This window comes from Lacerta agilis, chromosome 2 (genome assembly GCF_009819535.1).
Source record: "Lacerta agilis isolate rLacAgi1 chromosome 2, rLacAgi1.pri, whole genome shotgun sequence".
NCBI lineage: Eukaryota > Metazoa > Chordata > Lepidosauria > Squamata > Lacertidae > Lacerta > Lacerta agilis.
In genome coordinates this window covers 10,062,028-10,087,578 of record NC_046313.1, presented here as the reverse complement: position 1 = coordinate 10,087,578, position 25,551 = coordinate 10,062,028, and the positions used below count along the sequence as shown (strand labels likewise).

Below are 25,551 nucleotides of genomic sequence, written 5' to 3'. Positions count from 1 at the left end.
ATAGCACCAGCAGTGAACTGATGGTCATGACAGAAGGAGTTTCGCCTCCTCTCTTTGTTTACCCAGTTGCTGCCTTGATGCTAATCCTTAAGTGACACCAAGTTCCACGGATCTCCGTGGCATTCTAAGCCAGCGTAAGGCTCTTAACCCAAGTCTGTGAACGTGTTAACGTAACGCCTCGTTTCTTTGGAAGTGAAAAGCCTGAGTCTTGGTTTTGAACTGTTAAGTAACTTGAACGTATGAAGCGTCCTGTGGCTTCTGCCAAGACCTCCTGAGTTGGGTGTGGATTTAAAGAACTGGCAAACTGCTTAAGAAGCCACAATCCTTTTCTTCCCCTCAAATTTTTATTGTTTATTTACGTAATGACTCACGTATACAATACAAATCCACGGTCGCCAGAATTGGATTTCTGGCAGAAATTGCTACATTCAGAGTTTTGAACACGCAGCGAACGATGGTTTACATAAAACAATGACAAGTGTGTATGTTTTGTGTGTGTGTGTAATTCGAGCATGTTGCATTAACAGATAAGTCAAGACAAATAGATAACTATACATTCAGTGCAATTTAAGTCCTAAACTACATTATAAGCACAATAAAATAATACAATACTGTGCGTTCTTATCTAGGCAGTTTCAGTTGTTGGGAATTATTTTTTTTCCAAGAGAAAATAAGCAGCAACATACGACAACAAAACCGCGTTACAAATACTTTCAAAGCATGACTCCTTCTATAGGTAGTGATAAGATACATTACAATGTGTATTTTTGTATTTTTCATTTTTTTTTCTTTTTCTTTTTCATTATTATTATTATTATTATTTTCTGCTACTTAGTAGCTTGCATTAGGGCAATACACAACTCCTCTTTAAAATGATTCGAACAAGTTTTTTATTTTATTTTAAGTATGTGTAAGCCCCCACCTTGTTGCTAATAGATGATTATTGCAGGTTTCCCATTAGGTAGTATGTTAAGAATTTCGAGTGCTCACACGAGTAATATAGTAAACAACACCCAGAGAAATCATTAGGTGGTTCCGTGTCCTTCACAGCTATCCTAAGCATGTTTCCTCAAACGTAAGTCCCATTGATTTGGCTGGGGCTTCCTTCCAAGCCAAAATGCCTAATGCTATAGCTTTTTTTCCTGCCAAACCGCAGGGCGTATATAGGTAGACACAACATACAGATATATTCATAGATAACTAGTAAGCATGTGGTGCTGTCTTCAGGCATGTGTCAAGCCTCCATCTTCCAAGAAGAAATTGTCCTTTAGTAGCTACTGATTGACACAGCTAAAAGTTAAAAATAATAAATGGACCTTGGCGTGGAAGGGCACATAGGTAGACAGGGATGTTTGTTTGTTTTAAAGTTAAGACTAAGAATAAAGCGTTTTCGTACATTTCCTCCCTCCCTCCCTTTACCTTTTATATTATTAAACTTGGGGAGGTGGTTAAACCTGGTCGAGAAGAAATAGGAGTCCTTCCTATCCCAAATAAATATATAAGATCCTTGTATTTGCTGACAACTAGAATAAAGCAAGGAGTAGAAGGGGGTGGGGTCACTGCTGCTGGTGGTGGTGATGGCGAGGAGGTCCATTCGTCTGGAAATGCATAGTGCTGGGTTTAGGACTGGATCTGTAAGTCAGTCCTGTTCTATAGTTATTTCACTGGAAGCCAAACACCAAAAAAAAAAATTGTTTTTGTTTTTAAAAAGTTAAAATTATTATTATTATTTTTTAAAAATGCTGCTATAAGGAAGGGGGGAACTAAGGGAAGTCCTATGACAATAAAAAGGGGGAGCTACAACTCTTTTGACAGGTAGTTACTGTTGTGTGTGAGTCTCTCCATTCTATACTCTATAAAAGCGAATGACCGTCGTAAACATCTCGATTTATCATCTGCCATAAAACGAGGACTTCAAGGAGCTGAGAGAGATCAGTCCTTGCTTTCTTCTTTTTCCTCTTCTTCTTTTTCCTCTTCCTCGTTAGTTTCCTCCTCCGTCTTCTCCTCGTCCCTGGCTCCGGGGAGTTTATCCTTGTTGTTCTCTTTCTTCCATTTCATCCTCCTGTTCTGGAACCAGATCTTGACTTGCCTCTCTGTCAGTCCCAGGGCGTGAGAGACCTCTATACGCCGCTTCCGTGTCAAATAGGGGTTGAAGAGGAACTCCTTCTCTAGCTCCAAGGTCTGATACCGGCTGTAAGTCTGCCTGCCACTGCGCCTTCCGGGAGCTGTTGAACAGGCAACAACAACAACAACAACAACAAATAACTTGTTAGGGTCTCTTCTCTTCGCTTTGATTCTGCCTAATGACAACAGACCACTTCCCACCCACCCACTCCCCTCGCCACTGTCTGTCTCCCACCTCCTACAGCCCCTTCTAGCATTCCAACAGTCAAATGAAAGAAAACATATATTGAAATAAAATTGCCTTAGGAATCGGAGTTCCAAGGCAGACCTCCTGCTATCCATTCCTCCCCCCCTCCTCCCCTGTCTGTGTGTAAAATTTACTTTTGACTTCCTAGTGCAAATGCACTTAAAAAAAAATACTTCCTTGTTTCTCGGTTTTCCTTAGTAACCCTCAGGATAGGTATTCCACTACAGTTTCTTTTAGTTTTATTGGGGGGGGGGGGTTGGTCTCTGCTGCTGCTTTCTGTGTGTCTACTTAGGCATCCATATGCATGGCTGTAGCAATATATATACAAACGTTGAAAAGGCACTCAAAGCCAACCCAACAACAATAATAATAATAAAATACCACAGTGTGTATATATTGTTATTTTTTACATACGAGATTGTTGTTGTTGTTGTTGTTTTTAAACAACAACAACCATCCCTCCCCCATTTTTTTTTTAATTATCGAGATTTTTATTAGAGGCTTGCCTGGAAGTCAGAATCGTCAATCATAACAATAACTTCTAATCTTCTGTTCCGTGTTATATGTCTGATTTGAAGTCTTTCTGAGACATCTTTACACAACTGTGTTTTAAAGAAGGGGGTGGGGGGTTATAGCTAAAGCTGTCCTTTAATTTCCCAGTTAAAAACAAACAAATGAGCCTTCATGTGTTTTGAATTAAAAAGCCTTCTGAGCCACATTCTAAGAGGGTGAAACTTGTGCTGAGCAGAGTATTAGAGAATGCTGTGGGCATTTTGGCACAACTCCTTTCAGTAAAGTTGCTTTTAATACAGCAATTTGTTGAGTCGTTACTACTACTGTTATTATTATTATTATTATTATTATTATTACCACCACCATCACCTCTAAGTGTTCTTTAAGTCTTTTCCTTAAAACAAAAATTTGTGAACAAAGTTGCCCTTCAAAGTTTGCACTTTAAATATTAAAGATCTCTCGAAATTTTCAAATGATCTGCAGCCATATTTTATTATTAAAGCTCACCTTTTAGCCCAAGACGTCAAGCAGTTAGGAAAAGCTATATGACATTTTTAGGAGGGGGGGGGGGAACCCAGCGTATTATCAACATGTTAATAACCTCGTGGGAGCTGTATCTTACTGCTCTCCTCGAGGCAAGCTATTTTTAAAAAAGTTTTACTTTATTGTGATTTAAACCCAGAAATCACCTTATTGCCTTTTAAAGCCAGCTACAGCCTTGTTTACTCTCTACATATATATATATATATAGAGTATATATACACACACACACACATACACCCCCTCCCGAAACAGGAAGAAGAAACATTCTTGCAACCAACCCTACTATTTATCTATCTGCCTTTGCCTGTCTCTCCAAAATACAGATCCCACACCCCACCCCCGTTCCCTAAAACCCTTTCTTTCTTTCTCTGCTTAAATTAAAAAAAGAACACATTTAAGGAGGAAGGAGAGAAAAAAATGGTCCTAACCGTGAGGTCTCATCCATGGGAACATGAGACTGGGAGAAGAATTTTGATTTAAATGCCCTTGTCCCTCGCTAGAGTTACTGTTGGAAGAGGATTTACAGTCAGGATATTGTACCACGGCCGCCTCTTGCTGGGCACCATAAAGCGACTGCCTTGGTAGGGCTTCGTATCCATAGAATTTAGAAGCGTCTCCGTGGCACGCCAGGGCGCAAGGATTTTGCTGGTATCCAGAGTTGGAGATGCTGGAGGTTCCGTGGTGGAAGAACTCTTGGACGTGGTGTGAAGGGTGTTGGAAGCTGGGAGCCGTGGTGCCCGGACCGTACACGAGAGCATGGCTTCTGCTTACACTTTGTGGAAATCTGCAATCGTAGTAAGTTGGTTCCAGAGACTCGCCGCCTTTGTACTTGGAGAAAAGAGGATTTACAAAGTAGGAACTCATGGCTCTCGCATGAAAGGAAGAAGGAAACCAACCTTTTACCACCACCACCACCACCACCAAAAAAAAAAAAAGTCTTTAATTCTATAAAGAGATCAGTGCTAAGGACTCTCGCTCTCGCTCTCTCTGGACTCTGCAAAGTCCTGGTTAGTGGCTGGTTGTGGCTTTTTTTTTTTTTAATGCGCGCGCTCTCTCGCTCTCTCAAAGACGTTTCATAGTGCCTGAGTGGGTATGGCTGCTTATGCCTAATGCTCTTGACTTCTCTTATATCCGTCGATAGGTAGAGCTCTCTCTCAGTTTCTCTTACTTCTTCCCTTCCCTTTAACACCACAGGCAAATTCCTCAAAATCCCGGTGGTGAGGCGCTCTCTCTCTCTCTCTCTCTCTTTCTCTCTCTCTCTCTCTCTTTCGCTTGCTCTCACACGCGATCCAGATTCATCAATCCACCACACCAAGACAGGCTAGGAAGAAAATGACAAGGAAATCGGGGGGTTCGTGGGGTGACGGGGAGGTGAAATAATCAGCCCTCAGAAGGAGGATAGGGGGAGAGAGAGAGAAAATCACACACACACACATACACCCTCATATCTAGTGAATGGAGCAGGGTTATGAAAGGTGCGCAGTAATACCCTTAGGTGCTCCTTCTCTCTCTCTCTCTCTCTCTCTCTCTCTCTCTCTCTCTCTCTCTCTCTCTCTCCCTCCCCCCCCCCCCCATGCTACGGAGCCTCTTCACTTATCTGAGCAAATACATGCGCCGGCGAGGTCAGTTTAGGTTACTTCAACAGGTAATAGGTATAAAACGCCAACCCGGATCAATTTTGGGGGGAGGGGCAGAAATAAACACCAGATAGCTTTAGGAGGCCATATTATGATGACAATCAAGGGGGAACCCCCCCTCCAAAACTCAACCCCCTCCCCAACTCTAGCAATGGAACTGTCCTTATTTATGTGTCTGTCACTCTTAGGGGGTGTTATGATTAGCGGGGGGGGGGGTGGAGAGCAAACCCCTCTTTTAAAACACACAGAGAGAGACTGAGGGAAAGTACATAGGGAGCCTATCTCAGCTGGCTATGAATGCCCTTTGTATGTAATTTTTTTTTGTGTGTGTGCCTTTTAAACAAATAAAGATTGTAGAAAGAATATGATTATATTTCCTTTTTGTCTTTGGACCAATGGTTGAGTCTTCCCATCTGAAAATAACTGGAAGGCGTCACTTGAAGGAAATAAGTATACCCTGCCCACAGGAAATGTCTCGTCCAAGTAGTTGGGAAAGTGGGGCGGAGGGAGACAGAAGGGCCACAGGATATGAAGGGTTTCCTGGGGCTGTTGTTGTTTTTTTGTGGCAGAATGTAGGATCTATCTACCTACCCCGTCGCTTTTACCAAGTGGTGGGTAATTGTTCGCATGTCTTATGCATGTAGTCGTATGTAGTATCCATGTATTGCAAACATCTCTCCTGCCCCCTCCCCATGTACTTTCTCCACTCCAGAGTGACCATTGGCTGAATACTTTCGGTTGGGAGGCTGCATTTTTTTTAACGACTGCATTAAAGAACCCAGGCTATTAAACAGAAGCATAAAACCAGCAGCTTTTCCTTCCTTCTAAACTTTACAAATTAATATTTCCTGGGCTGGTTTCTTTCTTTCTTTCTTTGCGAGGCTGGCGGGAGGGGGGGGAGCTTCTTAAATAAGACAAGAATCAGGCACACTTCTATAAATTAGCTGTTCCCATGGCCCTTTCATAAACTCATCAGCAACCCCCTTCTCCCCTCTCAAAATCTCTTCTTGGGTTTCTCTTTCTCCCCCCCCCCCCTTCCTTCCCCCAGAAAATGGCAAGCAAATGAATTTCAGAGGGTGGAGAAAACCAGAATCGAGGAAATCCCAACTGTTCTAATGCGTACAAAAGTGTAAAACACTCTTGGAAATAAATCCATGGACATATTTTGCCTCCCCCCCTTTTGTTAACTTATATAGCGTTACTGCTTACTCTCCTTTGTCTAATTTCAACAACAAAAGTCTGTCGCAAGGTTGTAATTTCTCCCCTCTCCCAACAAAGGCTTACTATGAGGAGGGCAAGACTTAACCAAGGCTTACCAAATAAAATAAATAGATTCTTTCTTTCTTTCCAATACATGTAACAACTGAATGGACCTTAGCTTAATTGGCAGATACGGCTCAGAGTCAATAGGATTCTTGCTCAAGGACAGTGATCAATATTGCTTTCGAGTTTCAAAATTCCAGTGGTCAAACCTTCCCCTTATTGAAATGTGTTCAGTGTCAGGATATGTAAATTCAGGTTTTACGGTACATGTTCTTGGACATTTTAAAGCAGCTGATGGGAAGGCAGAAAGTTGATGAAATGTTTTCCAACATCATCCACCATGCAGATCTTTAAAAAAAAAAAAAAAGAATTTAAAAAATAGCATTTGCAACTGAACTAGGGCATAAAGGAAGAAAATAGAGATGTTTGTGATGTTCTGAGAGTTAACAGAGGAAAATGCAGCGAAGAGATTGATAATCTTCACGTAGAAAAGTATTTTGATACAATTCCGCTGGATGCAGTTCTTTTATTGGAAGAAAATCATCATTTTGACATATAAGATGCATAGAAAACGCCAAGCTTCTTGTTCATGGTGGAGTTTTACATGTATATGTGTGTGCACGTGCGAACTACAACATTTCATAACCAGCTTGGTATAACCGATTTTATTGTCCATTGTTGTTTTTATCTTTATTTTCAAAACGTACTGTTCTTATTCCATACACCAAGCTTCTGCTACTTAAAATGTGACCGCTTTCCTTAATTCAACTGTATCTTGACTTTAATAAAGAAAAACACATAAAATAGATTTTTCTGGCAGAGGATTGATATATTTGACAAGCTGTCGATGAACTGAATATTCCTTTTCTCACTGCATATAAGTGTTGCGTCTAGGTTTGTGTAGAGCTATGCAAATCCAGTTTCAACATTTATTTTTATCTAAAAGATTCAGTTAAATAAGAAAAAGCGTGTTTCTGCTCCAACCCAGAATTGACATTATTTTGCAAAGCATAGCCGGGAGTCGCAGGTGAGAGGCGTTGTATATACTTAATTTGTTGAGGTCTGTTTTTCTTACAATCTCTAACAGAGGCCTAAAGGTGCGAACTGCAGGCTTTGTAAGTAAACCAGCTAATCGCTTCTAAGATTGAGCAACAGCGCCATCTTGCGCCCGCTCTCCCCAAGGCAAGCGTCTTCAAAACATAACCTTTCAGTTACCGAAAAAAAAACAAAAACAAAACAGAAATGGAGAAAGATCTCCCATCATCAATCACCGCGCTCTTTTTTACAGCCTACCATTGCCCTCCACTTATGTCCAAAAGGAAACAAAAACGAAACCAAAACCTGGTTTTACATAATGTGAGGTGAATAAAAACATATGGAATGTGATGATCAAGATCTGCACCCATCATTCAGTCAAAAAGGGACCGGAATCAGATTTTGGTGATTATATATAATTGTGTGTGTGTGTTGTAAAAATGGCAGCACGTTTCCCCATTTTTCATGTTCCCCCCCCTCCCTCCAGAAACCCTAAGAATACCCATCACCATAACAACGACAACAGTGCACACACATGCGCGTGCACATGGACACACAGTCCGTACGCAAGCAAAATTCAGCAGCTTCTATCATCTCTCCTGCTAACCTCCCCCACCTCACAACGCTCCCTGATTTAAAAGACACCCCCCCCTGCATGCCCCCTATCTCTCCTTCCTCTGCCAAGGAAGGGGGGGCTACAATGGGGTGTGTGTGTGTGTGTATGTGTGTGCGCGCGTCTGTTGTTTGTTGCTGGTAGACAAAACATTCCAATAATCCAGTTTCAAAGAGAAGAGCACCCACCTTATTTAAACCATAAAACAATTAAGGCCAGACGTCTAGCCGGTTCTGTGGTCCTGTTTTGTTCAATTCTATTCAGTGCACCCAGCAGTGAGACAAACAGAGTTGTAAAACTGGCATTTTTGGGCTGCGGAAATGTACCTATGGGTTGCTTTCAAAGCTGCTGTATCCTGCTCTTTTTGTGTCGACTACAAAGGAGACGTTTTTTAAGCTGAAGATGAGAGGGCTTTCTGTTTCACACACACATACATTGCAGGATGGATGGATGGATGGATGGATGGATAGATAGATAGATAGATAGATAGATAGATAGATAGATAGATAGATAGATAGAAAGATAGAGTGTGCATAAACACACAAATATGAAGAATTCACAGAGGAGGTATCTGCAGGGAAAAGGTAGTGTTGCTAGAATCTTGCCTTTGTTTAAAAAAATAATGCGCTAACCACGCCTGGCGAAGCGACTCTCTTGGACTGGAAGCCTGGACTGCATTTGAAACACAAATCGACGATTTGATCTTTTCCACTGCTAAGGCTACAATCCTATGCACTTTTACTTGAGAGCAAGCGTCATTGTGTTCAGTGGGAGCTGACTTTTGAGTCAACTTGCAAAGAGCCGGACTCTATCTGACTCTGAAATGTGTGTGTGTGTGTGTGTGTGTGTGCATTACACACATACATATATCACACACACACAAACACACACCAAGCATCATCCTGGATTTTGGGCAGAAGACTTGCACATGAACTATAACTGTATTCTTCCATTAAAACCGCACACAAAGCAACTCTGAAGAAAGCACGGGGAGGCGGGGAGGGGGAGAGAGAACAACAGTCTTATGGAGACAAAGGAAGCATAACTTACATTCTTTTCGTCCCCATTAGCTCCAATGGGAGTTCAGCCCTGCTGAAGTCTGTCAGGGTAGGGGTGGGGTGAGGGAGAGAGAAAGGTGAAAGACTGAGACTGCATCTTTAGTAATCTTGAAAATGAGGTCTGGTGGAATTGGAAAGGTTCTACAAGCTTGGTGAAGGATCAAAGTTAATAAAACGGCCTCTCGGTGGGCCGCAAGTCTGTCACCGAGGTGGTGGTAGACAGACAGAAAGAAAGAGAGAAAGAAATGAAGAGAGAGAGAGATTGCGGAGATTGTTTCATTTTTGTTTTCCCTCACCACAAACGCGCAAATCTAAAAAACAATTGCCATAGTAGCTATCGTCATTATTATTATGATTACTGCTTGGGAAGCTGAAAAAGTGGGGAAATAATAAACGATCATCACTGGGTGGGAGGTTGGCTTTTAGCAATGTTCTTACGCCTCCTGAATATCTGTCCCCCCCACCCCACCCCACCCCACCCCCGGCTGTACCTTGAAGAACATCAGCGGATGAAGGCTAAAACAGATTTTGTTAGCGATTCTCTTCTGCCCATCAGAGGGGTCTCTGTGTGTGTGTGTGTGTGTGTGTTGGTGTGTGTGTGTGTGTAAAAGCTCCTTTCGCCTTCATAAGCAAATAAATAAATAAATAAAGCCACAAACCGGTATCTAATGAAACGTAAAGGCAGAGGCTTTGCGAAAGAAATGTTTTATGACATCAGCGGGGATAATGGCTTCCAGATTTTTATTTATTTATTTATTCGTTCGTTCGTTCCTTAAGAAGGTTGGATCCGGCTGGGCAAACCCCAAGCCGCGATTGCCCTACCCGGCCTTCCTCCCCCCTCCCCCCCCCCACGATCTGTTTATCATTAGAAAGATTAAAACAGTGCTGGACTCATTTCATTAAAGAAAGAGACCTCATAACAAGTTGTTATGCTGAGACATCTCCTGCCTCCTCATTTGTTATCCCTTGGTCTTTCATTTAGCAAGCTTTGGAAAGGACCTTCGGAAACATCCATTCGTAGGGAAGGATTAAATGGACCCTTAAAATAAAAAAAAGCAAAGAAAAACGAAAATCCCTTGTCCCCCCCCCTTTCCACCCACCTCGTGTCACTTAACTCGTCCTTACGCGGTGCAAACAATCTGATTTATTTTTTTAAAACACTCACAGATTTGCCTTCTGCTAGCCTGTGGAAGTGAAGGAAAGCTTTTTTATCCAGAAACTTGTTTCTTTACATAGGGGGCTGGAAGGAGCATCCTCCAGTCCTCAACTGCATTTCCTTAATCCCTTTAAAAACAACAACAACAACAACAACAACAACTTCTTTTGTCGTAAACTATTATCATCTCCTAATTTCCATCCTTTCCCATCTGCACTAAGGCGATCAAACCATTGGCTGTTGTTTTCTTGATACATCACACCCGAAAGTAATAAGATGACTGGGCCCCCAAGCAACACAGTAACGTATTTTTTGGCACTTAATTGATAATCCCAAAGAGTTCTAATAGTCTTGTCTCGGATAGATAACAAAAGGAAAGAATGTTGCAAGAGCAAATTCTCCTCGTTACGTATTTAATCTCGTACATATAGTTTGATTGCCCGAGGCCATAAATTAGTACAATTAATTACCCTAGACTAAAATGTGCAGTACACACTCACCCTTACCCAAATGTCTCTTTTTTATGAGCCTACCACTATATAGACATACAGATATAGATATATGGAATTGGGACCGGGAGGGAAGAGAAAGAGAAAGAGATGGGAGGGGGGAGTATGTTGTGAGCGGAAGCTCTATTATTTTACTATCCTATCGGACTTCCTGAAAGAGGGCATTTTCCCAACAGTTTTCTCCCCCTCTCTCTAAGAGACTGTTAATTCCAGGGGCGTATTTTCCGAAGTTATGTCTTTAAGAATCCAAGGCAAATGTTTTCCCTACCTCCCACACCAGCAATCCATGTGCAAGTCTGGGGTGGGTGGGTTAGGTGTGATTTCTCCAAGAGAGTTTAAAAGATAATCATCGTAATAAAAAAAAGACACCTCGACTATCAAAGGTTGGTTTTTTTTCTTCTTTTTTGTGACGTTAGGTATATATTTACAGAGAGCTGCTCTACTATAGCAAAAACATAACAGCATTACAGAACGGTTCTGTGACAATCATAGAAGACACAAATAAGTACACCAGAAACGTTCGACACGATGACAGAAACATTGTTTGAGCGATCCACCCCCTCTTTCCCCCCCTTTCTTCTTCTTCCCCCCACCTTTCCTTTCCTTTTGTACAAAATATGCAGCCACGACGTCATGAAATAATAATAATTATTAAAAAAAAACCACTGGATAAATTTAACTTACGAAATAAAATACTTTAAAAAAAATTTCAAGTACTTTGTTGTTTTCTGAAAAGAAAAGAAAATGTTTATTTTTAGTCGTATTTTTTAATTTTTTTATTATTATTTTTCTTATAAAAGCACTCTTCTATGTCTTTTGCTCCAGAATGGTTGCTGTGTTTAACTAATTCTAAACACTCATCAGCACACGGAAAAAAGTCAGAAACACTTCGAACCCCAAGGAAGAGCCAGCGCCTCGGTTTCTCCATTGACTTGGAGAGACTCGGCCAATTTCACTGCTGCTGCTCTTTACTAGTATCGGTTTTCTCCTTGTTCATTTTCTTCATTTTCATTCGCCTGTTCTGAAACCAGATTTTGACCTGGCGCTCCGTGAGATTAAGAACCCTGGCCACTTCATAACGGCGGTCCCGTGTTAGGTACATATTGAACAAAAACTCCTTTTCCAATTCCAGCGTTTGATACTTCGTGTAGGGACATCTTTTCTTCCTTGTAGAACGCGCATGAATCCAATTTGCCACGGGATTGTCTGGAAAAGAAACAATTCGGCAGTTTAAACATATGTTTGTGTGTGTGTGTGTAAATATTATATCATTAACTGAAGTTGGTGGACCCCCACAGATACAAATCCCTCCATTTATTCTTCTCCCGGGGGTTTGTTTTGTTATTTTAAAAGTCCCCTCTGTTTGGCAGCAGGATCCGATCAAATCTGAAGTGACCTTCAGGATAGTTTAAGGGCGTGTGTATTCTTTTATAGAACGTGAAGGTGCACTGCACACCAACGTTAACGGCAATGAGACGGTTCTCAATGATTTCTGGTGGAACAACTTTGCATTCTGCTTCCGACTGTTATACTGTTTTCAGCTATGCGATCATTGTCTCCAGCATGTTGCAGTTTAAAAGAAAAACTGGAGCAATGAGTTTAATAATAACAATAATACTATACTCCTGCACATGAACACCAGTAGGAGTAATCCAAGAACACAGTCATAAAGAGTCAAAATTCACACCACTTCACAGGCCCATAAACTCTGTTTACAGCCATTACTCTCCAATCCCCTCTCTATAACCTTCCCACTGATGGAACTGCTGGCATTTTTTTTTTAATATCTTGAGAATGCCCCAGGATAAGCCTACTGACTCCAAGAAAAATATTTCCCCCTCTCAATCCCAAAGCACCTTATTTTATACTAAACCTCCTTCTATCGTTGTTAGGGGGAAGTCATAACTTCCTCTTTTTGTGAGATTTGGAGTCAGTAAATATGCTCCTGATTCAAGGCTACTTAAACAACTTCCTTAGCTGCATTCTCTCCATAGCACTGTGTATGTGTGTGTGTATACACACATATGCACACACAAAGCGCACATACTTCTGCCTCTGTGCTGACATGGCACAAAGACACAGAAGTTACCAGGATTAAACTGTACCAGCATTTGATCAGATTGTTAGGCCTGAAGGCTTTGTAAACACCTGGCATGGGTATGATATTGTGCTGTGTGTGCATGTGAGCGCCTCTGTGTATATGAACACAAAAAAATGCATACAGAGACATCCAGAATATACACACAAATGGGTATTAATTCCTGGCATGAAGCTGGCTGGAGATCCATATATTTTGCATGCTGTGCCATTGCCCAGAAACAATCACCCACACTTAAATGGCATATGGCCACTAGGAAGTGAACATTTTACTGTGCAGAAGAATTATTACTTTTTAAACTAGCAATGCACAAATCCTTGGGTTGCCCTAGATCTGCTGTTTTGTCAGTGTTCAAGGGCGTTTATTCTTTTACTCCTTTCCCTAGCACGTTGAACTGTATAACCCTCACTAAAAAAAAATGTACGTGGTCCACTGTTCTTTCTAAAGATTCCCCCTCCTGTATTTATTAAATTATAGCTGGTTATTTACACTTCTCCTAGTCCAAATCATTCGCTTTTCATAATCTGCACTCATTTTCTCCTTCTCTCCCACCACTACCAGCCAGGGCATGTTCTTTTGCCTTGATGCAAAGATTTTAGGAATCATGCCTACCGACCTCCCTTTGAAAATAAATACATACATATCCATGTTATTTTTTCCCTCCCACATGCCCAAACTATTTCGCTAGGCAGACCCGTTCCTCGAAAAGTACGAACGAGGGAGGGCGAAGAAGGGAGGGCATGAGAGAGGTTATGAATATTTTATCAAACAAGTGGATTCTCCAAAGTGAAGAAACAAAATAATAACGATCATCATCACCACCACAGAAGAGATCCCCCCCAACTCCCTTCTCCTCCCGCCCCTCTTTCCCCTAAACCAAACAAACTACAAGCTGCCCTTATGATCTTCTAAGTCAGGTTTTTAAGCCTGTCCAGTTGGAGTTTTCAAGGCATGGATGCCAAGAATTCTAAATAGCAAGGTAATTTCTTTTTATTGAGTACTGTGCAGGAGGGCTGTAATGCCTTCCCGGTTGTAAACAAGAATGACTTCGACTTACTAGGGTCCAATTCGGTCTTTTCTTCTTTGTGTTTGTTGGAAGCGATGGCCTCAGATTCCGGGGAGGGAATAGTCTGCGGGGTTCTGTCCCTGAGATCTCCCGGGGATCCGTACATATAATCCGGATAACTACGTCCATCCACCGGTCCGCAGTCCCTGCGGCCGTGGAAGGCGTCGGGCTTAAGCCCGTAGTGCCGGCTGCTGGTTGGAAAACCTGGGAAGGAGACAGCGCCGGAGATAGGCTCCAGCCAAGTGCGCATATATCTGGTGTCAGTTCCAATGTGAGGCTGGTGGGTGTACGGGTGGTAGACCACGGACGACTGGGAATGCACGGGAGCCCACGAAGTAGTAAAAACGGCCGGTTTGGGGGCAAAGCTGCAGGATGGAAAATCTGCACACTCCGGTACTAGTCCTGAAGGTCTAGCTGCTGCAGGGTGAGAGCCAGTAGCTGGGAACCTTGATGCCAACAGTTCTTCGCTTTCATGACTAATCAAGGAATCTACATAATAGTTGCTTATGGGACCAGAAGCCGACATTGTTCCCCCCTCTTTTACATTCATAAGATTATTGTATGAACTGTATGTGTACTTTTTATCTTCTCATAGAACAATCAGGGCAGGTAATTATTTTTTCAGCCTTTCCTAGTTTGCCATTGGCTCCCAGCTCTCACGTGATTGTATTTACCCAAAAATACAGTGTAGATCAATCCGCAGGTCTTTTTTCCCCCCTTTCCCCTTCCCCTCTTACTATTTTTTTTTCTTAAATAGCGCCTATGCGTCTTGGGTTTTCATAAAACTCTTGAAATAATGCAGTTATTAGCAGCGGTTGGTTCTTACGTGCCATTAGCTGAAAGGCGACTCCCTCGCTCGCTGGCTCGCTCGCTCTGCGACTTGGCTTTTCCATAGCCCTGCTATTAATGAGTCTGCAAGGTATCTGGTGTAGCAAGGTATCACAGGAACTATTTCTTGACGCAATTTGTCTCTGTCTGGTCTCTTTGCTTCTACAGCTTGTATTCTATAATGGATACATTACATGGAATATCTTTAAAGGGGGAGGGGGTCGGTTCAAGGTCCTAGCAGTTGCACTGCCGGCTCACCCCCTCTTCAGCGCCAGCCCATGAATGGCTATGAGCATTACATATATATATTTTTCCCTTTTTTGCCTGATTACAGGACCTTTTGTCATTTGTACTAGGAGGCATATTCGTCAGCTTATTTAGCAGCAAGAAATCTTGGGGTCATGTACTCTGACTTTACATCTATCTAGATATAAATAGATAGCCAAATATAGACAAATAGATATTTCTATGTGTGTGTATATATGTGTGTGTGTGAGTGTGCATGTATTTGTAAGTTTGCATGTTTGTTTGTGTGTGTGTATATATATATATATATATATATATATATATATATATATATATGTATGTATGTGTGTGTTTGTGTACACACACACACACACACACACACACGAGATAACTATCTTCTGGGAGGGAGAAGATGACCTTGTAAAGCATGAGTGGAAAATAATAACAAAAAAGGTGTCTCTCATCTTTGTACTCTCTGAGAGGCTACATTATTCGGCAAGTAGCCGTGGATGTTTTTATGTCCTTCAATAAAAATTTAACGAGGATCATTTGATTGTTCATAAATGTGTCGTTCATTAAATAAAACTGTACGAGTAAGTTTCACTTATAAGGCATAGCTGGGAGTGAGGGACCTTTTGCATGTGTTCAGAGACCAAGACAGGGTGTGGGGTGCTTGCTTTCTTTTTTTAAAAGTATGGTCTGATTTCTTGGTTTTATTGCTATACTCATTATTATTTAAACAATGTCATGGGAACTTTTTTTGTTTACCAAACCGTCTGCAGAACTTCACTGGAAGACTTGTGTGATATGTGCGTGTGCTTTAATAATAACCTTTGCTTGGGAGAGTGAGTAGTAGGTAAAAAAATAAAAAAGCTTGTGCCCTTAGAGGTCTGGAAGGATGGCGCTGGTCGCTTGTTCTGGGAGAAGAAATCTGCAAAAGGATCACACACACACACACACATACCGGAGGAAAAAAACTGCAACAAGAATAGCAACATCATCAATAAACAGCAGCAGCACCAGCAGCAAGGAGAAGGAGAAGGAGAAGGAGAAGAAGGAGAAGGAGAAGGAGAAGGAGAAGGAGAAGGAGAAGGAGAAGGAGAAAGAGAAGGAGAAGGAGAAGGAGGAGAAGAGATGGATTTATTTATTTTTACATTGTCAAAGAGGACTCAAGATTTCCCATGTAATAGCAGCAGAGGCGGCTTGGAGGTGCGGTAAATTTGCAACAAAAGGGGGGGAAGGCACAAGAAAAGTGTATGCAGGGAAGGTTATGGAGGTTCCAGGGAGAGACAGAGAGAGAGAAAGGCAGAGGGCAGAGAAGGAGAGATGAGGGGCATGTGCCCCTGAGGGATGCAGTATCCATCAGTGACATTACACTCGACGCAGAGTATGCAGGTCCCCCCCTACACACACACACGAGCAGGAGTGGGTTTATTTTAGGCACCTTGCTTGAGAAATCTGAAGAGTAGGGAGAAGGAAGGAGACACAGTCAAATCCTTGCAGAAATCTCTCCCTTTCCTCCTCCTCTCCCGTTGAAAAAAAAGACTCTGGAGAAGTTTCTTGAAGGAGCTGATTAAATATTCCAGACTGCATCTTAATTCACGAGTTCTTGATCAATTGTGCACCAGCCTGCCATAGTTGATGTGGAGAAAATAGTGTTTTTTATTTCATAAGGAGCACACTTTAAATAGAAATGTACTCTCTCTCTCTCTCTTTCTCTCTCTCTCTCTCTCTGTCTGTGTGTGTGTCCAAGAAATCCAAATTTGAAAACAGTCTTGCTGTGAAACCTGAACCAGCCATCTCCTGCCCACTATGCTCATACCGTTTTCAGCCTAGCACTTTCTTGAAGGGAAATATTTCTATAGGAGCATAATATGTCCTTTGGCCTTTCCTGAGTTCATTTTATCTGTCAATCACAAGTCTCCAGTGACTTCATTTCTCCTTATTCTGAACGTTCGAAGGAAAGCTAATACCGAGCCATCTTCTAATCCTTTCTGGAGGCGTCCTCTATGCAGAAATTAAGAAGAGGGGAGGGGAGAATATGCAGGGAAATGCGCCGAGAAGATGAAATGTTCACTTGGGTTGCACTGAAAATATAATTTTATTTACAAAAATAAATATTGCAAAGGAATGGTAGTTTGCTTAGACCTGCTCTCTCCCTCTCTCTCTCCCCCCTCTCTCTCACACACAAAAAATATACACTTTCTGCTCAGAGGAAAAATAATGATAGAAAGAGCAACGGCGTTCTCCACCGCAAAAAGACAGAAGATCTAACATGTAATTAACACATCAAGAATCGTGGATTATAAAAGAAAAGGGCGTGGAAAAGTAAACACGGTAGTTAACCTTAATACAAGGAAGGTCATTAAAATATTCTTGGATGGAGCATTTTAATGTTTACACAAAATGAATCGTAACAGCCAAGGATGTCTTTATTTATAAGGAGGACTTCAAACCACCCCCACCCCCCGCTTTTAAAATCAGCTTTCCCCAGTGTTGCAGGTTGTTCATAGCCAATGATCCTCTGGGACTTGTAGTGCAATGCCTTCCTCGTTCAAGGAGTCCTGTGCCTGGGAGTCGAACTAGAAGTCGAGGGAAGGGAGCAGTTTGTCTACAGATAAAATGAAGACATGTCCTTAATACTGAAGGATCAGATCAGTTTTTAACTGCACGCGTAACCGCAGGACATAACCAGAGACCCTCTGAAATAGACTGCTGTTTGCATACTTCTACCCCCATGGCTCTGTCTACACGGGAAAACTTAGGCTGACCTTTGTGGCGAAGAAATGATGATTGTTCTGAAACATTTCTCCTTTCGGAGATGGAATCCCAGCCGGAGAGGTTGATCATATTGGCATCAAAGGTATAGTTTTACCTAGAAGATTAAATGGCTACGTTTCTACGCGTTCTGCCCAGAGTCTCAGCGACAGACGAGTGTGTGTGTCTCTCTATCAAAATCGTGCCCCTTTGATGGAAGACAATCAGTCCTGCAGTAATGTGGTCCACGTCTGCTTCTTCAGTCTCCTTTATGACGAAAGAAGCTAACTATGGAAAGGGGGTCGCTGAATGATGATGATGATGATGATGATGAAGCATTATAAAAGTTGTACTTATATATGCAGCATATATAGCAGATATAAAAATCCCAGGTCGTCATTTGTGATGTGAATGAAGAGGGAGGGGGGGAGTGACCCCGACTGGTGTTTTATTGATCCTCAGTATAGACCTGACACTAAAAAATCATTATATTCTAGGCTACTTCCGCCATTTTGGTAGTGTATGTAAGGAAACTTGAAGAACTATCACCTAACACCCCCTCCTTCTGTCCATGAGTCTCTCCCCCTCTCCAGTTTTTATCTGCACATAACTGGATTACTGGAGCTCCGTACGACTCCCATCTCCCTCTTAAGGCCTCCGTAATGAGAATCCAGCCATCAAAGGATGGCTGCACGCCTAAAACCCCTATATAGCCCTGTTTAAATCGTTAAGTTTCCCACCAGCTTGGCTCCCCCCAACAGAAGCACTAGCTGCCTTGGCGTATTCTTCATAACTCCACGCTTCCCTTTCCATAGACCGACTCCTGGCCTAAGGCACCCAAGGCTTCAACGCCACACACACACACACACACACACACACACACACACACACACACGGACTCCTGAGTGAGCAGCTGCTGGATTCGCACCAGGAAGCTGTGAAGAAGTGGGGCAGGCGAGCCACCGCGTAGCTTTTTATAAATAGTTCCCCATAGTGTCGCTGGCTAACCCGAGGACGAGAGGTTTGGAACAACAGACTTCCAGCTAGGGCCCTGGAATTAGCAGACCAAACACGCCACCCTTGACACGCAGACCAGCGGCGTCTCTTAAATCGCATTCCTTCGCTCCGAGTTTCCACTTGGTTCAATAAACACCGTCAAGTTCGGATTAAAAAATCCACTTTTCTCCTCTTCTTGGGAACTCCCGGCGCACCGTTTTCGCATCCCCTGCAGGCCCCCACAGCTGTAGGCTGAAGGCGTCGCAGTGTTGACAGCCCTTCATAAGCGAAAGCAAACTAAGCATAAAGTCAAGCCTTGAAGTTTCCCCATGTGGAGAGACCCCCTTTTTTTTCTCCCCTCCCTTCCCTTCCCTTCCCAAGCTTTGAAGGGATTGCGATCCTCCGCAGGCTGGTTGGGAAGGAAGTGGCAGTGAAATCAACGAAGCTTACTTCTAAGTAGAAGCACTTCGGATCGGGGCGTGGCCTCAGTTTTGCCCTCCTGCTCCTTGAGATGATCGTTTCTGTCCTGCTTTAAAGTCACCCTCTCCCCCTTCATCTCCCCGCCACCTTCTTGCTTAGCCTTTCCTTGTAGAGAAAATGTTGCCAATTAATATGTTGACTATCTGATTCTCTTTAGCCCTAAATCCTATGTCCTCCTAAGTTAACACATTTCTGCCACACACTACAATCGATGGTGGTGGTGATGGTGATGCTGATGATTAATATTATTATTATTAATAATAAGTCTCGAACTGCAAAAATTAGATTTCCTTTTGATTTCTTAAATATATAAGGGTCAGGGTCGTGTGTGTCTCGCCTCAGCCTCTCCCTGCCCCCAGTAAACTGATGGGAATTATGTATTTAACTTTATTTCCTATGGGCGTGATTTTTAAATTCAACCCCAGGGTAAAGAGTAAAGGAAGACAGAAAGAAACAGGCCGCTTAAACTGTACATTCAATTTAAACTTACTCTGGAGGAGTTTGTACCTGTTTAATGGCCTTCCCCCCCCCACACACACACAGCCAACCCCCTTGCTTGTTGCTAAGAATTTTGTCAGATGTTATGACTTTGGATTCCAGACTCTTTAGTGCTCGGAGGTGGGAGGCAGAAGACAATAAATTCCGAAGTGCAATTAAACCTCAGGACCAATTTATGTCACTGTGTTGTGGTGTCTTTTAAAAAAAAAATCAGGAGAGGAGAAGAAGAAGAAATGAAAATAATGCACGATCTTGGGAGTCAACAAGGGGGCAACAACATTTAAACGAGACATAAAATGGTTGGTCCCCTGAGCCATATCTTTGGGGTAACACGCACACCGCCAGGAGATTTCCAAAATCAAGCGAATACAAAAAGACAGCCAGCCTAGACTCACCAAACCCAGTGCCTGCAGAAAATAACCACATAACCAACACCTCATCATATTTCTATACCTTCCCCCCCCCCCCCGCCACGATTGCCTTCCATTCTACCGAGACAGGCTGTAATTATATCCATCACAAGATAAGGCTACTTCCAGGATGCAAAGTTGCGTCGTCTGCTTTTAAAAGCGGCTGTCGAGGAGCTGCAGAGCCGGCTAGGACTGGAAGGTGTTAGATGCACTTTAAGCAGCGAAAGGCAGCATTTACAAACAAGGGCAAGTTTCAACTGAAGGCGGGCGCATTCCAACCCCAAGCTGCAGCTCCACGCAAAAGCTCCTTCGCTAGGCCTCATTATACCTGCCTTCGGCACAGCAGTCTCCCCTAGAGCTGAGCAAAAAAGACAAACCCACGCACACACAGTCACATGCCAACAAAGCATCGCACAGACACACACACACACACCACCCTTCCTTGTACTCCATGAAACAATTTGGACCGTTCTTTGGACTTTCGAGGAACTATTTAAATGAGGCGGTAATTATGCGAAAGAATACAAGGGGTGGGGGAAAAGGAAACATAACATCTAGGACAGATTCCTTTGCATTTATCACTAGAAGGCTGTTGGGGATTAAATTATAGGCACATACAGATATCGATGAAAGAGTTCCAAATCTCCATCAGACTGAAGGAATATTCGAACACGGTGAACTAAATTATCTTTACCAAACTAATGGCTCCCCCCAGTTAAAAATATACACCTCCTATTCTATACTCCTTGTCTGTATATGCAAACATACCTGTACACATATACAGAGGGCATGCATATGAACACATACTTAAAAGAAACGCAAGCACGTGCACCATATATGTGTGCAAACATTCGAATTTTACACAAATATAATCCAACACAGGCTATGAGCACTGAAAATAATTGAAATCAATAGGTGTATGTGCAGTTGTTGGATTGTGGCCAGTTAATGTGTTGTGTGGATAAATAGATACGTTGATAGATATACTAACAGATGTATTGATCTACTGATGTGGGTGTGTGTATCTTTGCATCGTTCCCAGCACCTTCAAAACTCTCAGAAACTAAACGATTAAATCGCAAGGAACAGCAGCATGTAGGTTTAAACACAAAGACAGAAGCCTTTTGAAGTTACACCTGCTGTGAAACGCAGAATAACAGCAACATACACAAGAAAAAATGAAGCGGCACCAGAAGCCCACATTGGAAAGCTGCTAATATTTTATATGCATAACAACAAACCCCAGAAAGGACAAGCACGTTTTAGCAAGCGAGCAAAACAATATTTTGTCAAGGGAGAGATGTACAGGAAACAGCACGAGATCGTCATAATTACACATGCTCTCACATAAGAGATAAAGGAACTCGGTGCAATAATGCTTAAGTCTGTAAATTCTCCGCTTTCATCCAGATCTAATAGTATCGTTTAAAGGAGAAAAAACACAGTAGGGGAGGATTTAACTTTTATTACATTTCTTGACTTGGGTCGATTAAACATATATTACTTTAGACTTTCCTCTGTACATTGGGGTGCTGGTGGTTAAATTAAACTTCATAACTGCATGATAGATTCTCTCCCCCCCCCTCACCACCCTTCTTCATACTGTTATAAAATAAAAAGGGGCTGATCTGAGAATTGTTAATATGGAGAGAAGGGGAAAGTTCCCCGTACATAATGAATAGTGAGACCAATCAATTACCCCAGGACTATTGTGCATAATTATGGTCTCTGTGATCAGGCATATTTATCTGTTGAAATACTAATTTACAGTAACAAAGCGCAAAGGATGAATCTTTTGCATTTATGTATTACGTTTGCTTATTAAAACGTTTAAAGCTCAGAAGGAATGTCTGTGTGTATTCAACCTTAGGGGGATATCGAATATAGCCGCTGTCCATACCATGTTTACTTTGAGCCAAAGCCAAGCGCGTTTGCATGCTTTTAAAAAGGCGGATATCTAACATAATAAACCAAGACATTCATCTAATAAAAGCCGAAAGCCAGCTTGTTTATTTCCTTATGCAAGCTCCTTTGCAAGGCCACCACGTTAATTTCTGTCCTGCTTATTATAAAGCTGATTGAGCTTAAGTCGAAGGGACATCAGGTCCTCTCATCTCCCCTGCAGAAAGTTTGCTAAGGAGATTGAAGCATCAAGATTAAAAAGCAGGAACGAGAAAAAGGGCAACAACTTTGCAATGAAAAGATGCAGCAAGGTGGGGGGGAAAGCCCTCTTTTGAAAATAAATGTTTCCTACTCGAAACCGAATTTGGGAGGAGGGATAAGTCATACGGTCTGCCATCTTGCCTCCCTAGAAAGACAATACAGTACTGGTCTTCATAACCCTTCTTCATCAAGCTTAGGGGAAACTTATATAATGACCATACAATCAGCATATCATAAAACGGTCATACATTCCTTCTGAAATATTACAGAAAATGTGATGACTTTGTGTTCCTTGTTCAGGATGTCTCCTTCGCGTTGCTTGAGAGCAGGAGGGGACTGCCTCTCCCTTACTTCTTCGAGGATAACCCTGAACCTCATAGAGAAGGATAAAACTGCAGGAATCTCAACTCAACATTCATTTTCGCAATAGATAAACAAAGCAAAGCAAAACAGCACCATTCTCATGGAACTGCCACCTTCGCATCGCTGATCTCAAACCAACATTTATGCTCTCCATTGGCAACAACAACAACAACAACAACACACCTTTATCTCGAAATTGTGATCTTCTCATAGCTATTCTTCTTCCTTCAAAAATTTAATCCTTATTCCCCACCACCACCCCACCCCAACATCAACCACCAGCGCAACAACTTGTTAATCACATAACTGAGCAGAGTCAATGATTTTTAGTCAACAGTTACTTAGCTTTCACAGATCTCCTCAGTTGGGTAAAAATAAAGCAGATTCTATTCCAGTCTATGTTCAGAAAGCTACAGTGTGACTTGAGCTCTTGCAAATGATAGCCCACCTTGGATTTTAGCATGTAAAATGGCTATTAAATTTTAAACCTGAGCTGTTTGGATTCTTAAGGAGACAGAGCGAGCCTTGGCTCCCCGTTTACTGCTTTGTTCTTCAATGCACCTTCAAGGAACATAATATGCTATAACTTATCTGATTTAATACTCAGAGTACTGGCCAGGATATGGCAACAGGAGATTGCCATAGAAGTTACTAGGCTGTAATTTTAGCCTTCCAATCACCGTCAACGTGCCGGTTTATTGAGCGCGCACACACACACATATATATTAGCATCAGTCACCACACATATTCTTTGGAGATATTCTTCTCTTAGATCCTCTCAGAAATCTGAAGCATGCGAAAGAACCAAAGACAGCGCATACGGAAGACACAGAAACAATGAGAGAGGGGACACCCGGAACACTCGCGGGTGACACTCGGACAACTCTCGAGGCCTTAACTTGAGCCAACTCAATAATTCGATGAGGAATTCTCAAGGAGGGACCCCGTTTTGTCCGCCTTGACAACAACGTCGGCCAGAAACAATAGCAGCCGGCAAAATTCATCTAAGTCCATAAGTAGCCGTATGTGGTTAAGGGAATTGGAGTGGGAGACTCTTGGGGAAGATGAAAGGGGGGGTACTTTAGTGCGAACCTGCTTCCTTCTACCCAGTCATGCCCCCCTTTTTTCTCCCCCTCCCTCTTTCTATTTTTGGAATGGGGGAAAAAAAATCTGCACGAAACATTTTGCTCTTTTGGATTCTCTGCGTTTTATTATTTTTCTATTTGCTATATTTATTTATTAAAAATTGTTTCTCAGCTCTGATCTCGTTGCGTGTGAGTAACGGAGAAGGAGAAGGAGAAGGAGAAGGAGAAGGAGAAGGAGAAGGAGAAGGAGGAAAGGGAAGATTGCCCTTGATGAAGACTAACTGACGTAATTAAGGCAGTTTCTTGTTGCCGAGTTAAAAGCCAACCCCAACAACATGAAACTACCTAAACCACGGATCAGCTGCATGAAAGGGCGGAAGATCCACACTCATTTCTGTCAGAAAGGAGGAAAGACAAAAAGGGGGGGAGGGGGGAAGGAGAGGGGGGGGGAAGAGAAAGAGAGAGAGAGGGAGAGAGGGAAAGAGAGAGACAAGAAATCCAAGCCCTTTGTGGGCTCTGGTGTAGTGTCACGGCTGCCTCTTCGCACTCCAAAGTCAGGAGCCAAGCAACGCCAGAGCCAAGCCATCATCCCCAAGAAAACATTCTTCAAATTAAGGCAACATCTTTAATCTCTTCATTAAGATCCCCCCCTTTTCCTCCCCCTCCCCCCTCCTCCCCCTCCTCCTCCCCTTTTAATAGAATCTGCAGTCAACTCTCTCCCTGCTAGTTGTCTGTGTCTCTGCGGTTGAAACGTTTAACTGAGCTGCTTGAAAACCCTGAATTATAGCACACTCTGCTATCCTTCATTGGCAAAGTGGCTCTGTTCTGACATTATCCATTTTCAATTGCATATGTAACTGCTATTGCAGCTTTTCCCAAGGAACGGGGAAAGGGGGGGGGGGCGGGAAGAGAAAATCCACAAAGGAAAGGGGGGGAGTATGCGTGTGTGTGTCTACAACATTCCGAAATATCACCAAATGTTTCAGTCTTCCACTGCCTTTAGAAGCCCATGCCAGCCAAATTCTGAAATCCAATGGCATGTTAAAGTGAATACCCGCAAATAAAACATGCTCGGGATAAGCCATGGTTCCGCCACCATATAAACAAACCAACCAAAGACATCAGACTCTATGTTGTCTACCTCTTAGCAAGAGCCCGACTTCATCACGAGTAAGTTTTTAAAAAGAGAGAGAGGGGTGGGGGTGGGGTGGGGAGGGTGTTGGTGATTGTGAGGATCAAAAATGGAAATCTAGGCACCACCGTTCCTCAAGCCATGCAAATTCTGCTCTAAAATGAGCTGTCACGCAGGAATAAGGAAAACTCGAAACGAAAAGACAACTCCGAAGAAACCCAACCGAACGCCCCATCCGTGTAAAAGCTCAGTCGCTTCAAAGTGGAGTTCACATCCATTCCGCCTTTGCCTTGGGTATACACATACAGAAGCACAGTACCACTTGCACCTCAGACATGCATCTTAGCCAAGAAATCGTCTGTCTTACCTTTGCACGTCTTCCACCGTGACATCCCATTCTCGGTGTTTGTTGTTGGTGATGATATGTGAGAGGCTGTTGTTTTGTTTTGTTTTAATAAAAAAAAAGTGTATTCCTTTTTTTTTTTTTTAAATAGAGGGATTTCTTCCAGAGGAGGCAAAAGGAGCGTGCCTTTCCTTTAAAAAGAAAAAAAAGAAAAAAGAAAAAAGACCCAAAGCCATGAGGAGTCTGCATCCCAAGAATGCTGCTCTGCTTCTGACTTGCTTCCCTCCTCCACAGTCACCTTTAAATGCATCTTTTACTGCTGCAGCACATTATATTTGCAGATCATAAAATCCACCTCCAGCGCTTACCAAGACTGTCCTGACATTAC

At 42.5% G+C, this 25,551-nt stretch overlaps 2 protein-coding genes across 3 annotated transcripts; both read right to left on the bottom strand.

Moving 5' to 3' along the window:
• Positions 1–478: 478 nt before the first annotated feature.
• On the bottom strand, positions 479–4,920 carry HOXC8 (homeobox C8). The gene is made up of 2 exons (XM_033138545.1): positions 3,856–4,920; positions 479–2,225 (listed from the first exon to the last, which is right to left on the bottom strand). The coding sequence occupies exons 1-2, from the start codon at positions 4,289–4,291 to the stop codon at positions 1,933–1,935; spliced, it is 729 nt and encodes a 242-aa protein (XP_032994436.1). The 5' UTR covers positions 4,292–4,920; the 3' UTR covers positions 479–1,932.
• Positions 4,921–11,483: 6,563 nt separating this feature from the next.
• Positions 11,484–25,539, bottom strand: HOXC9 (homeobox C9). Of its 2 annotated transcripts, XM_033138537.1 has the most exons (4): positions 25,188–25,539; positions 14,689–14,866; positions 13,854–14,066; positions 11,484–11,904 (listed from the first exon to the last, which is right to left on the bottom strand). In XM_033138537.1, the coding sequence occupies exons 1-4, from the start codon at positions 25,215–25,217 to the stop codon at positions 11,651–11,653; spliced, it is 675 nt and encodes a 224-aa protein (XP_032994428.1). In that variant the 5' UTR covers positions 25,218–25,539; the 3' UTR covers positions 11,484–11,650. The 2 variants fall into 2 exon arrangements, with proteins under 2 accessions (XP_032994428.1, XP_032994427.1); XM_033138536.1 differs by lacking the exons at positions 14,689–14,866; positions 25,188–25,539 and having other exon boundaries at positions 13,854–14,682.
• Positions 25,540–25,551: the final 12 nt, after the last annotated feature.